General features: G+C 46.7%; 1 protein-coding gene across 11 annotated transcripts in view; it reads right to left on the reverse strand.

Annotated features, from left to right (window-relative positions):
- Positions 1–14437, reverse strand: part of DNM1 (dynamin 1) — a 62282-nt gene continuing 47845 nt past the window's right edge. For 4 of the 11 annotated variants that reach the window (XM_071817401.1, XM_065854171.2, XM_065854165.2 and 1 more), the window contains 7 exons: positions 13675–13784; positions 12971–13082; positions 11758–11769; positions 10366–10536; positions 9953–10194; positions 9360–9578; positions 1–2004 (listed from right to left, as the gene is read on the reverse strand). In XM_071817401.1, coding sequence (XP_071673502.1) covers positions 1932–2004; positions 9360–9578; positions 9953–10194; positions 10366–10536; positions 11758–11769; positions 12971–13082; positions 13675–13784 — 939 coding nt within the window. In that variant the 3' untranslated portion in view covers positions 1–1931. Of the gene's footprint in view, positions 2005–6094; positions 6132–9359; positions 9579–9952; positions 10195–10365; positions 10537–11757; positions 11770–12970; positions 13083–13674; positions 13785–14437 lie in introns of all 11 variants that reach the window. The other 7 variants (XM_071817402.1, XM_065854168.2, XM_065854172.2 and 4 more) reach the window with 5 other exon arrangements.

Consider the following 14437-nt stretch of genomic DNA (forward strand, 5'->3'; position numbering starts at 1 on the left):
GAAAGAGCAAGAGAAAGAGATGCTTTTATTCTAGCCATGGAGGCCTTCATTATACAGAAATGATCGTTTATTTCATCCAATAAACAAGAGTGACAGGTAGATCACAAACTGCATCACAGCTACTACCAGCACTGAGACAGCTCACCCACAGGGCCGGGGTAATACAACAACCCAACTGCACACAGCAGAGAATTTAACAACCAGCTCAAGAACTCAGCATCAGGATTTGGTTAAGTTTTTGGATGTGTGTGTATATATATATATATATGTATATAGATATTTTTTCCCTACTTAAGTATTTCCTAAAATCCACATGGAAGCACAAATGGCTTTAAACACCTGGACATATATAGATTTTTCTTCATCTTATATATATATTTATAGATATTTATAACAGTAACGATATGTTTCTCATTACTACAATATACTCATTTAAGCAGCTGGGAAGAAAGAAAAACAACCAAACAGTTTCACTACAGTCACATCTGATACGTGTGTGTCACAAAGTACAAACGAAACAAGCCATGTGTGACATTCGAGTGAGACCATTCCGGGACAGAACAGCTAAGAGGCAGGCAAAGAGTCTCACAGGGAGCAGCCTACATGTCAAATGGTGGTTTTGGGCTCTCGGGGCGGGAGGGACTGGCCTTACCCGGCCGGCTGGAGTTTAAAGACAAGAAAAACAGAGGAAAAAGGAAAAGGGGAAGGGAAAGAAAAGGGGGAGAAGCAGTAAAAGAATTGTTAAAATACAGAAAGGAAAAATACACTAGCATCAGAACAATAGAGGATCCACGACAGAAATTAAGAGCAATAGCACTGAAATAACTTAAATGTGAATGAGGGCCGGTTGAAAGCCCGCAACACAGGTGGCTCATTTAGCTCTGGTAGAGACATGACATCTGAGATGCATCGGGTTGATAGATTTTTAATTCTCAAGTCTTTTAATACATGTAGCATGAAAAGTAAACCCCAAACCTTAAGAAGATATGTGATCAACAACGGTTACAAGTTTCCCCAAACACGTACCATTCACATGCAAGAAGAAAAGGCTACGGAAGAAGTCACCACAGTACCCAAAAAACACGGAAAGATGTGCTTATCCAAAGCAGAAAGATTTTGTTCAACAAAAACACCACGCAGCAAACTCCCTGAAAACATTTGGTTGTCCGTTTGCAAGGGGGGAGCAGCATCTCTATTCTCCGCTCCCTGCTGGGTTTGAAAAGTCAGCCAAAAACTGAGGATGCGGGACACGGGCTGGCAGGAGCCACTGTGTCCCCAGCGTGTCCCCAGCTCTTTCGGGAGGTCCGTGCGCTCTCTGCACGGAGTGTGCGCTACCTCAGACTTCACTCTGTGCCGATCCATCGGGTTCCCCCCTTCTCCACCTCCCTGCCTCACGTTGATAGAAGGTTGATTGCACTGTTCCCAACATGATTTTTTTTTTGCACCTTAGTCAAAACTAATACACAGGACACTGAATCTGTTCCTAACGGTGTTTTTGAGAGTATTTTTCTTCTAAGTCACGCTTTTGTCGTCTTAACTACGAGAAAAGAAAATAGCTACAGATCAGTCCTAGGTGCTACAGCTAACAGACGCAGGCAGGACGCTTATCCAGGCTAGACCAGGTGGGATAACTGGACAGACAGACGCCACTCGGACTTAGGGACGTCCCTGCGGCTGGTCTCTCCGAGGAGCCTGTGTACTCCAGGGATCCGTGCCACTGAATGAAGGCTACTCTACGCTCACAAAGCAATACGGGACGCACGAGTGAAGACGAAGAGCTCGATCACTAGGCTAGTGCTTTACGACACAGCAGGGAGGGGTGGCGGGAGACGTGGGATGGATGAGCAGTGACTGTGGCTGCGGGAGGGAAGGAGGGAGGGATGGGAAGCCGCCAGCGCGGCACTCGTCGCCAGCTGTTCTACAGCCTCGAGTTATAAATCTAAGAGGGACGGTTCAGCCGGTCGGATTATGGTAGGTCGAGTAGGTGAGGCGGGGCCCCTTCTGCTGTGAAAAAGCAGAAAACAAACAGAAAAACAAAAACAAGAGAACACACACTGTGGTTAGCACAGCAATCGCAGTCACAATCACACATGCTTCTCCACCTCGCCTGAGCCAGCAAGAGAATAAAACTTGAGGCACAAACTACCAGAGCACAACTCCACAAAGAATTACAGGTCAGCGACCCGCTGCAGGGCCGGTTCTGCTTTCCCTCTGAAATTTGGAAGCGCAGAGATTTGTTGATTTATTACCAGCAAGCGCGCTGGCTCTGGAGCGAGAGTTGAGAAGCATGGACACAGTGAGCTCCTGGTTGAAGCACATGACGGTCACACAGCATGGATGGGCCCTGGGACGCGCTGCTGGCAGGGGTCTGGGGAGCACCACCTTCTCCTGCCCTCGAGGCCACCGCAGGCCTGGGGTTCCTCACTCCAGCACACAACTCTGACCTCTGATGTCAGGGGCAAGCTTGCTGCTTTCAGTTCTCCAGTTCTGGTGCTCAACAAATGCAGTTTCTATTCCAATAAAGTGAGCTTTGGCCATTGCTGCTCTATTCTGTTTAAATCTCTTTCCCTGGTACTTTGTCCAGGTAAGCGGGCAGCAACTTAAGTGTTTGTCCTCTGCATGGATTAAGTGTTCCAGGATGATCATTCCTGACTGGGGAAAAACAAAACCCCAGAGAAGACAACACAGCACCCCTGCTGTCTCAACTCCTTACTTGAAAGACCACTTCAGACTCAGGCTACAGGCTCTAAGATGTCTACAAATGAAGTGTTCTCTAAGTCAGTGACTCCAATCTGTGTTTTCCTTTCAAAGCTCACTCCCCGCAGTGTCTGCAACCTAAACAGCATCATGACTGTGTATCACTATGATAACTACATTGTTCCATACCAAGCCAGAGTAGCTGTACAGTCCAAGCTGCCTGAAATGCAAAGAGCAAACCCAACAGCACACAGGCCAACTAGAGAAGAAGCATTTGCACTGATCATACAGACTCAGGTGTCACAGAATTAATGCCTGAGCAATTCCACACAGACAAGCTTTAATTTAGATTACAGAGAATCAACTGACTGCCAGAAACAAAGGCCCTACCCTAATGCAGCAGAGGGGAGGAAGGATAGAGGGGCAGAGGACAGTATCTGCACCAGTACAGCCTTCTGAGTAGAGAAGTCCTGTTTTGTGCTGACTGCAGGTCTATAATGATGCTGGTACCAGAGCACAGATACTCCCATAAATCAGGGCAAGCTCCCTCACCTCAGCAAAGGAGCCAGATTAACTCTACAGTCCTGGCTGCTGGGCCTCCACAGAATTTATTGCTTCATATCTATTAAGCCCCAGATCTCAAAACAATTACAACCACTTGCTCCTTGCCTTGGGAAATGATACATAAAAAAGCTTCAGATGTGAAACATTTCCCAAATGTTATTTCCTTGACTAAAACGTCAATGGGAACTACAAGACCCCACTGTCAGCACACCAGTCAAGTTACTGCTCCTGTACAGCAAGTGATGGGGTTGAGCTAACCTGGAAATTACAACACCTTGGATGCTGAAATAATACTATCTCCCAGAAGCAAAACTTGCAATGACATGTTACAGATGAAGAATCTGTGACCCTGAGCTTCATGACACGTGGGATCTGTGCATTATCTCTAAAGGGTGCTCGTGGTGTAAGTGCAGCCAGAACAACCATTCCATGGCTCCTGCTGTCATTGGAACAGTAACAGCACTTCAATTAAAACCTTATAAGATACCACCTTAACCTTCAGTGAGATGCTGCTGCACTGTCACGTGTGTTAGAAGGCATTTTGTTGAGGAGCTTGAATAGCCTTTTGCATTTCAGGAGTTTGGACAGGTTGCCCTAACAGCCTCACTGGATTTACAAGAAAAGGATGCTTGAAGTCACTAGACAATATAGCGTGTTCTGGCAAGAGACGCCACTTGACCCTGCCAGTATAAACAGGGCTGAAAGCACAAATCATCTTCAGGTACATGGGGTTTTTTTTTGTAATGTACTATGAGTGACTTTTGCAGACACTTATTTCCCTCGATGCTCAGGAACATTTCAGGGGTAGGGGCTGTTGCTTTTTCAAGTTACAGGTGTTGTCTCTGCTCAGGTTTTCTGGAGACACCTGCAGAAGTGGTTGAGAACTATTTCCCAGCACAGAAGGGGACAGAGAAGCCTCTCAGGCAACATTCACCCCCAAGATGCTGCTTCAGTCTGTCCCCCTGCTTTGCCAGCTGAGCCCTTTCACATCACTGAGAGGACACTTCCCTCTGTCAGGACGAGGAACAAAGTCCGGTGTCCAGTACCTGGGCAGTAAGACCCAAGTCCTGGCAGGAGCCAAGAAAACCAGTTGCAGTGACTGTCGTGGCCTTTGAAGTCTTTTGATCCGTACCCAGACAACACTGAGCTAGTCACATCTTGAAAGCTGTGGGCTAACAGTTCTGCTGATAAGGACCTAACATAGGTGGTAAAACACTACATTTATTCCCTTGGGCTGCAAAAGGTTTTCAGTGGGATTTTTGGGTTGTCTTTTTTGGTGGTGTTTTGGTTTTTAATTTTTATTTCCTTGGTGCTCTTTATGCCAGGTTAAAACGCCCCGTAACAGCGAGTCCCAGAACGAGGTACAGACAACAGCAAGCCTCCTTCCTGAGCTTGGCCACCAAGATGCACATTTCTAGGGCTGTCAGGGATGTCTGCAGTGGGCAGAGTGTTGGACGAAACCACTGATGGCTCCAACAGCTCTGCAGGGAGTCAGGGAGGAGGGCTGAGGGATGACATCCTCAGAGATGTCAGTCACTGCACAATCACCGCACTGGTTTGATGGGATGTGGCACCTCTCCCTGCAGCTACACGCAGGCATAACAGACACCACCTGGTGTGAGATGGGGGCTCCCTGTGAACCCCCAGCCCTAGAACAGGGTTTGAACTTCTGCTGATCCTATTAAGAAAGGACTTCAGCACATGCTCCCCCTCAAGTTCTCTCTGGCACAACCAGCAGCAAGGGAATCTAAAGGAGCTCTCAGCCAGACCCTTCATTTCAACACACAATGTCTACAGAGAGAGGGAGAATGGCCCCAAAACCCCACTCCTGCTCTGTTCTGTCCTCTCTACCCATTTGTCAATAAGGGCTGGAGGTCCCCAGAAAAAAGAATTTGGGGAATTTGGTAGATCTCCCTCTTTACACCCCCACTCTCAGCATTACCAGGACGAGGAAGAGTTGCTGGGCCAGTGTTGTTCACATGAGCCCGCCCCAGCACCTGCTACACCGCTGAGCATGTACAACAGTACAAAATGCAGGGACGGATAGGAAAGGGAAACAGGCAGGAGCTCAGGTCAGTGTTTAGGGGGATACAGGGATCACTAAACCCTTCCTCAAACAGGGCAGAAGGCAGAGGAGAGAGGGTAGTTTGAACAGAAGCATAAGAGTCACCTAGAAGGTAAAAAGGTCAAGTGGAAAACAAGCAAAGGGAATTTGCTTCTAACCATGACGATGTGACACAAGGATAACAGGGAACATTCAATGTCAGAGTTACCCTGCACTCAGACATAGAAGTTCTGATACTAACGACCCAAACTCCTTCTGCCTTCCATGAGCACTGGGTCACAGTGAGGATGGGACACTTCTCCAGCCAGACATTGGAATATAAGAAGAGGAGTCTGAACTAACAGCTCCCCAAGTCTCTACCTTGATCCTAGCAGAGCTGACAAACCAAATCAAAACAGAGTCCATTCAGCTGATCTCCCAGTCAGTGTGGATAATAAGCCAAATGAAAGACAGTTTAGACCTTGTTGCAAGAGCTCATTCCCCCATCCCACCTCCTCTACTGGAAGCAAAGAAAGGGTCCTCCAGTAACCTTAGGTCAGGTACTGAGGCTTTCCCAGCTCCTGCAGCTCAAGCAGCTGCTCCATCTCTGATCAGCCAGTTTTTCTGTTCAAGACTCCTTCCTTTATGAGATCCTGGTAGAAGTGGTTCATTGGACAAGGGACTCTGCTACTAACACAAGAACTAGGCAGCAGAGGTGAGCTGCAGAGCGAAGTGATGGAGGATGGGGACACAACGACTCATGCATTGCAGGGAGAGTGCAAAACGTACCGTGGCTGCCAGTCCTCAGGGGTCACTGATAGTGATTCTGAAAGACAACACGAGATCAACATGGCAGTTCAGACAGTTCAAGGCAGAGGCCACACAGACTGTCGGGAAGGTGGAACAGAGACACACACACTTGCACAGACACACATTTGCACGTTTCCCTTCAGAACACAGCACAAGCAGTGTGCACCGCTGGGCAGGGCTGCACTGCAGCGGGCAGGACTCCGCACACGCAGTCACAGCCTCATCTTTGCACACATCAGAACCCCAGGTGCACACACGGCTGCATCAAAAGCCGTTTTTATGTGTTTACATACCTGCTGGCCATTGCTCACCCACCCACACATCCAGGCTGACATTCATACCTGCTCAACCAGCACTATATCTCTGGCTCAGCACCACCAGCTGGGCACAGCGGGTCTGACTTGTCTCTCACTGAGGATTCCTGTCTTCTGACCATACTAAGTGCTGGAGTTGAAGCAAACAGGCTCAGGAAAGAGGGAGGTAACACACAGCCCTGACCACTAGCCAAAAAGAGAAGCAGCAGGTGAAATATTTTGAAGGCCACAAATCATGAGATGAGCTACTGTGACCTCTTGAATAATTCAAGTCATAAAGCTGTGTGAAGTTATGCTTACAGTGATGCTGATCACTTGCATCTTTTGCCTGAGATGTACCAAACGGAGAAACCCATTAGTGCCTTGAACAGGTTTGCGGTTTTTTTCCCCAATGGTTAAGTCATCCTCAATTAAGCTTTCTTATTTCTCCTTTGATATTGCCTAAGCAGTTTCACCTACAATTTCTATCAAACTATTTTAAACTGAAGAGCCTAAATACCTGGACAAGTACCTTCAGAGTTTTCTTTCCCAGAGCAAATCCTCCTGCATAGCTCCAAGAGGCATATAGTCTGAGTGCAGTCCTTCAGCACACAGAATAGGACCTTATACTATTTGTAACATTGAGCTCCCAAAGGTATATAATTTGGCAATACAGACTTCCACAATACACTGAATAAATGCCAAGTAGAGGCAGGATGGTAAGCCTTGTATCAATTGTACTTAATTATATGCAGGAAAACCTCCCTGCATAAGAAAATGGACCATGTGGTGCTTATATATGAAAGCATGTGTCTGTACAATTATGTTTATGAGAAAGAAGTGGAGCAATACTTGTCTGAGTTCATCATCCATAAAACAGATGCGCACACAAACTGGAGGCACAACCATACCAAACTCATACACGGGTATCAGTGTGTGTACACACACAACACACACCCAGCCATCACCACACATTTCCAGTTCACTATGTAACACCAACTCCTATAGCAAAGCCCACTCATGCCATACGCAAGAGCTTTGTTCCTCTCTCTCTTGCACACACACACAAATAGTGTAGCCTGGTTAGCAAGGGAAAAGATGGGTATTAAAAAAAGCAACAATGGAGATGGCATTCGTTCACCCATGGCAGAAGGACCCGAGTCCAAGTGCTAGCAGGGAACATTCTTATTCTATATACAGGAGATGAAGAGAGAGAGTCCCTTGTCATTGGAAATTCTCCATTCATCAGTGAACTCAAATGACAAGCTGGTATCAGGATCCAGAGGAGTCTATGAACAACTGGAAGAATCAGAGAGGGGGGGGATCAGAGAATGAGCATCACTTCACAGCTTCTGGAATTACATTCTCAACTCCAGATCAGGGCAGTCAGTAGCATGCAATCCAACCTACCATCTCTCCCTTCTAAAGCAAGGGATCGCTCAGTTAAGTATGAAACACTTCCTTCCTCTGCCCCAGTGCTGTTCCCTGCCTTCCCCTAAACCCTTCTACCTCATGCAAAAGGCAGAAAAAGCCATTAAAATAGGCTATGATGGATTTCTTCATAAAAGGTCAATTCATTTCAGCCCATTCGGGGAATCCTATCATGATCAGGTATATAGAATATTTTTCATGAGTGAAGAAATGAAACTGAGTGAAAGAAGATGGAGACAGAAAGAAGTACACTAAAAACAAAACCACAAAGTAACAGTACATGGAAAAGCAGGGTCACAACAAGAAGCAAGAGCCAAACTACACAGTAAAAGCATGCTGACATCCATGGGTGCCACCAGCAGGACTGCGGTCCCTGGGGCAACACTGAAGCATGTGTGGACAAGTTACTGTGGGAGCTGCATCAAGGTGGACTGGGGCAGAGGCACCAAGAAAGTAAAAGCATTTGCACACACCAGAGTCAGAAAGTGGTCAATAATCTCTTTGGACTCATCCATCTCCGGGCTGGATACAGCCTGGCAGAGAAAACTTCCCCTCCAAACGGGCAGCACCAAGTATGAGCTGAGGCACTGACTGAACCGCCTGCATGTGCCATCACCACCCATTGACTGGCTGGGTGCTTCACAGAACATGGCAAAGCTTCAGACACGTGCCACCAGCACCCACTGGAGCGGGGCTATTTTCCACGAGGGAAGTGTTCCCTCTGGCACATTACTGGGGAGTTCCTGGTTATGGTCATTCTTTACGATTACCTTCTCTTCCTCACAGGGAAACCAAGTACCAAACGTAAGTGTTGCTGCTTGCAGACAGCCTCCTAAGTCCTGTTCAGGAACATGTGCTCAGTTGCACAGGGGATAATACCTTATTACTGGTTTGAAGTGTTCAGAGTGACTGAACAGGAAAATAATTAAGTTTCTTAACAGGAAAGCAAAGCTGTGTGATTTGAACCCTCTAGACTGGAAAGTGTTCAAGCTGATTACAGAAGCAACAAAAAAGCCTCAAAAACTCATTTCCTTGCCAGTGACACTGCAATATCCTCCGAGACAAAGAGCATCTCAACAGCTCAGATGAAGGTCTGCCCAACTCACCTTGAAGAACTCTGGGCCAGGATAAAAGGGGCAACTTCAGACTTTGGGGAGCTCTACAGAGAGGGGAACTGTCACTCCAGTCCTGTGATTTTTCCAGTGACTACCTTCTATTTGTGAGTGGAGGCATTGGTATGATTGCTTTAATAAAGCCCTCAGGTCCACTTTTCCCATCCTTTCCACAGGGGTTTGTGCAGAGAAGCAGCTGCCCCTCCATCCCCAAGAGCTGCCTTGGCATTGCCTCATCTGTACAACAAAATCTCAGTGGACAGCTATGCTCCTGCCTATTGTCCCCGTTCAAATATCCAGAGACCGTATCCACACCATGCACTCCATTCTTCTATGGCCCAGGCAGGCTAAGTGCTACTCCAAAATCGGACATATCCCACCTGCGTCAAGCAGCACCTCAGGACTTACCTGGGAACACCAGGAGGAGCACGATTAGGTCGAGAAGGAACCTGAGGGGGTGGCCCGAAGGGATCAGGAGAGGCACCTGGCCTGGAGGGCACAGGGGGGGCACCACCCAGCGTGGACCCACCAGCAGGAGGTGGCCCAGGAGCTGGGCCTCGAGACCCAGGTCTGGTGGGCGGAACAGCGGGAGCTCTCCTCTGCGGCGTGGGGCTGGATGTGGGAGACCTGGCAAACAAACAGAGAAATTCGACTGCAACGACAGGCCTGGGATCCCTGTCTCACCATCACATCCCCTTCAGTGTTCCACAACACTTTACACACCACTCTTTGGCTTTAAATGGCCACAGCAGGCTTCAGGTTGCCTTCAAAGCTACTTCAGGCTGCAGCTAACCTAAGGGTTTAGAAGCCACCACATCCTCTATAAAGCCCTACTGACTTTCAAAGCCTCCCAACGGAGACCCAGAACTCTTCATCCACAGGGAGAAGAGGGGCAGAGGAAGACTCTCTGTCTCAGGAGGAGGCCCCAGCTCTTCCACTCCTCCTGCCACTCGAGAGGCCTCAGGCAGGTCTGCGGGGCTCTGCCCCTGAGCCTCCGGTACCTGCGTCCAGACGGTACGCTCTGCACCTGCAGCCAAGAGTCGTCCACCGGTGGGGGCATGGGGGTGCTGATGGTGCTGGTGTTGATGTCCCCAATGATGTTGAGGGCCTCCTTCAGGGCATGGTACATGCGCAGCATTTCATCACGTCGCTGGGCCTGCTCTGCCGATTCCTCCATCAGCGTGTTTTGGTCACCGCAGGAGTACAGGTTTGCCAGTAGCTCCGAATGGATAAAGTCCTTGGTCTGTAAAGGAGCACAAAGGAATCAGTTCCCACCACCTTCCCCAAAACACTGCATCCTGTCCCACCTCTTCCTCCCCCTCTCCAAGCTGCCTTCAGTTTTGCTTCATTCTTTCTCTCCCTATTTTTCCCCCTTCTGTCTCCCCACCTCCACTGACCACAGTGTGATAAGTACATTGTTTATCATGAGGTGCATGATTGTCTTCGGCATGAGGTCTCTGATGGTTTTGTTGACAATTGCCATGTAGGAATCCACCAGGTTCCTGATCGTTTCCACTTGTCTCTCCAGCTGAGGGTCCATGGAGTGCATGAAACTGTCTGATCCATTCTCCTCCGCTTCACTGGCCTGCAGAGAAAAGGAGAAACAGATTGGTTCTTCAAACACAAAATTAGCTTTTCATGAGATAAGCAAGACAGGAATGGAATATGCAGAAAGCACATGCAATAAGACTTAATTTAAACTTGCATTTGAGCTCAGATTATCAATGCACAGCTCAGGTTGTACAGACTTCTCCAGCTCACATCTGAGGAGCTTTAACAGTAAAGCCACTCTTGTAGTATGAAGTTATTACACAAAGGTCAAAGGCCTGACCACCATTCACAGGTTATGGCTCTAGTGAATAGTCAAAGCTGTATTTTAGTGTTTCTAGCTTCCTGGAAGGCCCTTCATCTGAGCTGGTTTCCACACCCAGACTCAGTTTAAACCTGAGAATCACTCACCATAAATTAGGTCTTCCAGACTCTCCTACACACTGCATCTTTATCCTCATTACACCAATGAGAAAACATACAGGTGAAATAACTGCTCACCTCAGCCAGATCACCAATGGAATAACCTAGAAAACCTTCCTGATCACTGCAAATCCTGCATTGTAAGTCATAATTATCTTCTCATTCACACCAAGCAGATTAAACTCTTCCTGTCTGCCTGAAATGCATTGTTTAGCTTTCTGGAATGTAAAACCTGGACTGTGCTGTTTGACAGCAAGAAATCACCAAGGCTCACCCATTGCAGACCCATTTCAAAGCTACAAAGCATGAAAGGCTGCTGTATTTCTCAAAGCTTATTAAAAAAAAACAACCAACCACCTTGATTTATTAGAAAGAAAAACCTTTCTTTTAAACCATCCCAGTCTGAAGGATTTGCAGCAGTGTAGGAAATCACTTCTTTTTTTGTTTCAGGCAACAAAATATACGAGAAAGGGTAAATTCTTTTGTTCATTTGAGTTTTTCCTGGGAAGACCTTACATAATGAAGGAATGTCAAGGTCTCCCTGAGGAACAAAGTAAAGTAAGTGGACATCATATGGGAAAACTTAAAAAAAATGAGGGTAAAAATAACCCAAAAATAAGTTTGGACCAAGATTCAGAAATCATACAAAAAGGGAGGAATAAAAAGAAAAAAGACAAACTCAAAGCAAGAACAGAAACAAACAGCAGCAATCCGACAGGAGGTACAAAGAGGAGAAGAAGCAAACGCCTCTCAGGAAACTGTGACAAAAGGTAAAAACAAGAAAACTATGCGGTGAGAGCCCCGGGGGGCAACACGGGCAGAGGGTCAGACTTACTTTGTCCTTGTCCTGGCAGGCCAGTTTGAGCACACGTGGAAAAAAATCAAAACAAAAAGGGACAAAAAATAAAAGACTTAGTTGGTCTCAGAATTTAGAGAAGACCCCACAATAGCACTGAACAAACAAAAGACCAATCCCACTAAAAATACATAAATACCCAGATTATCCTGGAAGAGGAACAGGTGAATTGTTTAGCTAAACTGAAAACCAAAATGGGGTGATCTGCAAAGGAAATAAGTTTGTTAGCAACAAGGGGCTATTTACTTACCTACGGTGGCTACTTGTTATTTGTTACACGGGGTTTTGGGACAGTCAGCCTAACAGTCTGTTTCTATGTCACCACCAATAGGTGGCATAGGTTCTTTAACAGTATTTAAGGTGCCCAGTCTGGTTCAAAGCCAATTTGAAGTCACATCACTGTTAAGGTCCAGTCCCTAATCATCTTTTTTTATAATATCAGTTTGTCAGGAAATGCCTTAAATCAAAACCCCCAATCTTCAAGTGTAACAGGAAAGATGACTGCAAGAAGTCTATTAGAAGCAACAAATGCAAACAGATAAGCAATTATCACTTTTCTAATGGGAAAGTATTTATAGAAGCTTCCTCTCTGAGGAACAGAAAGGCTTTGAACAGGAACACCACAATTCTCTAGAACATCCTTTCAAAGCAGAGCATAATGCTGACAGCAAGTGTTGCCGAACAAGGCTAAAGGAAGAGATAAGAGGTCTTGCCAAAGTAGCATATTAAGGTACCTACCAAGCAAAAGAACAATTCGAAGAACATCCCTTCCTAACTGGGTTGGGGAAGGAAGGGGGGAACAACTACAAATAAGTCAGGAAACTCATAACAAGGCTGTACAGTAAGCGTTACTGCAATGGCACCATTTCTTTTCTCAGCAGACACGTGCCACTTCATAGTTGGGTAGTTAACTGTCCTCCTTACACTGGGAATTTTATGCCCACAGAGCAAGGAGGCAGTCTTATCAAGGCAGTCTTTGCCTGCTTTATTTCCCCTCTGAAGCTGCCAGTTACTTAATCCCAAGCTTCCTTAAAGGAAGCATCAGAACATAATAAAAACTTGAAATTTTCATTCCTCTGCTCAGGAAAGAGACAAAAACCTTCAGACTTCATTTTAACAGAAGAGGATGCAGCTATCGTCTTAAGATAGACACCGTGCTCCTTCTCCCCCCATCACTCTGGCCGTGACTTACCCCAACACGCTCTGGGTAGACCCCAGCACGAAGGAAGGAAGCCTTCCAGCTATCCACCTCCTCCTGGGTCTCGCAGGCCAGCTCCAGCTGCCGGTAGTCCTTGTACACATTCCTGAGAGGAAGACAACATTTTATTCTTCCCTGTTGCAAAGCAGAGGTTTGCCCATATTTGACAAAGATATCAGTGACCAGGGAATCTTTCTGTCATTTTAAGACAGAGACAGTCCCTTGCTAGAACCCTCGTGATGACCCTGCAGAAAGGACATGGACTTTTATTTAATGAACAAGTTTGATTGCCCCCAAATCAATTGTGTTTCAACAGCAACTGAAAGAGATTCCCTTTTCAATTCTGCTCACTGCTGGATCGCTCCAGCTGACCCAAGTCCACAACCTCCTTATGGCTTTTCCTCATCACTCACTAAGAACGTTGATTATAAATATACAGCACAGTCAGACCCAGGCAACCACAGCAGAGCTGAAGGCTGAGGTCCCACCGCAGGCCATGCACTGCTGAAGAAACAGTGGCACACACCTGTAAGACTGGAAGGAATTAAGTCAGACTTCTAAGAAGTCCCCACCTCCTCCTTAAAGGATACACACATCTTTCCTGAACAGTTATCCCAACATATGCATCTCTACTCTTTCCTATAACATAAATCCTATCCCCAGCTTCAACAGCCTGGCCTGTTGAGATGCAGGCATACCTCTGTTCAGTGTTGAAGAGAGCAAAGATGTGCTTGCTGGACATGAACCCCTTCTCAACATCTCGCAGTTTCAGGTTATCCACAGGTAACATGTACTTCTTCTCCTTCTCCTGAAAAGAGGATCAGTAACAAGTCACTCACTGCTCCAACAAAGCAGCCTGACAGAACCTGTCAGCAGTACAGCCCCCTCATCGCCAGGGAGGCATTCTCAACCCAGGTCCTCCGGTCCCTTAAATCTGTGAGAAAAGCGAAATTCTAGAAACAAGAGTTTGTCCTTCCCGACTTTTTGTGATACCCATTCCAGCTGGGTACTATACCCCAACATAACAAGAGGGGGAGCCATCACACTGGTCTCCAAAAGGCAGGATGCAGCTATCCAAGACTGAAACAAACAGAACATGAATGTGTGACTGTCCCCTTGCGAGCATCTCATGTATCTGTAGACTTTTCTTGGCCAGAAAACCAAGAAAACGTGTTTGCTCATGGGAGATACAATAAAAAACAAGGATGGTCAGTGAGCAGAGATCCTGAGACTGAGCAAGAAAAGGGCAGGGCACAGCAGCAGGTGACAAAGCTGCTGAGCACAAATAGCCAGAGGATGGCAAGTCCAGCCTAACATCCTCTAAGTTTCAGCTAAATTGGCTTGAGTTTGATAATGATACCAGAGACTTGATAGTTCAGATATATCCCAAAGATCAAACTACACCAAGTCCATCACTAAATTTATGCAACAAGAACACCCTAGAAGAGATCCCTGTGTCTC

Source organism: Patagioenas fasciata, chromosome 20 (genome assembly GCF_037038585.1).
Source record: "Patagioenas fasciata isolate bPatFas1 chromosome 20, bPatFas1.hap1, whole genome shotgun sequence".
Classification (NCBI taxonomy): domain Eukaryota; kingdom Metazoa; phylum Chordata; class Aves; order Columbiformes; family Columbidae; genus Patagioenas; species Patagioenas fasciata.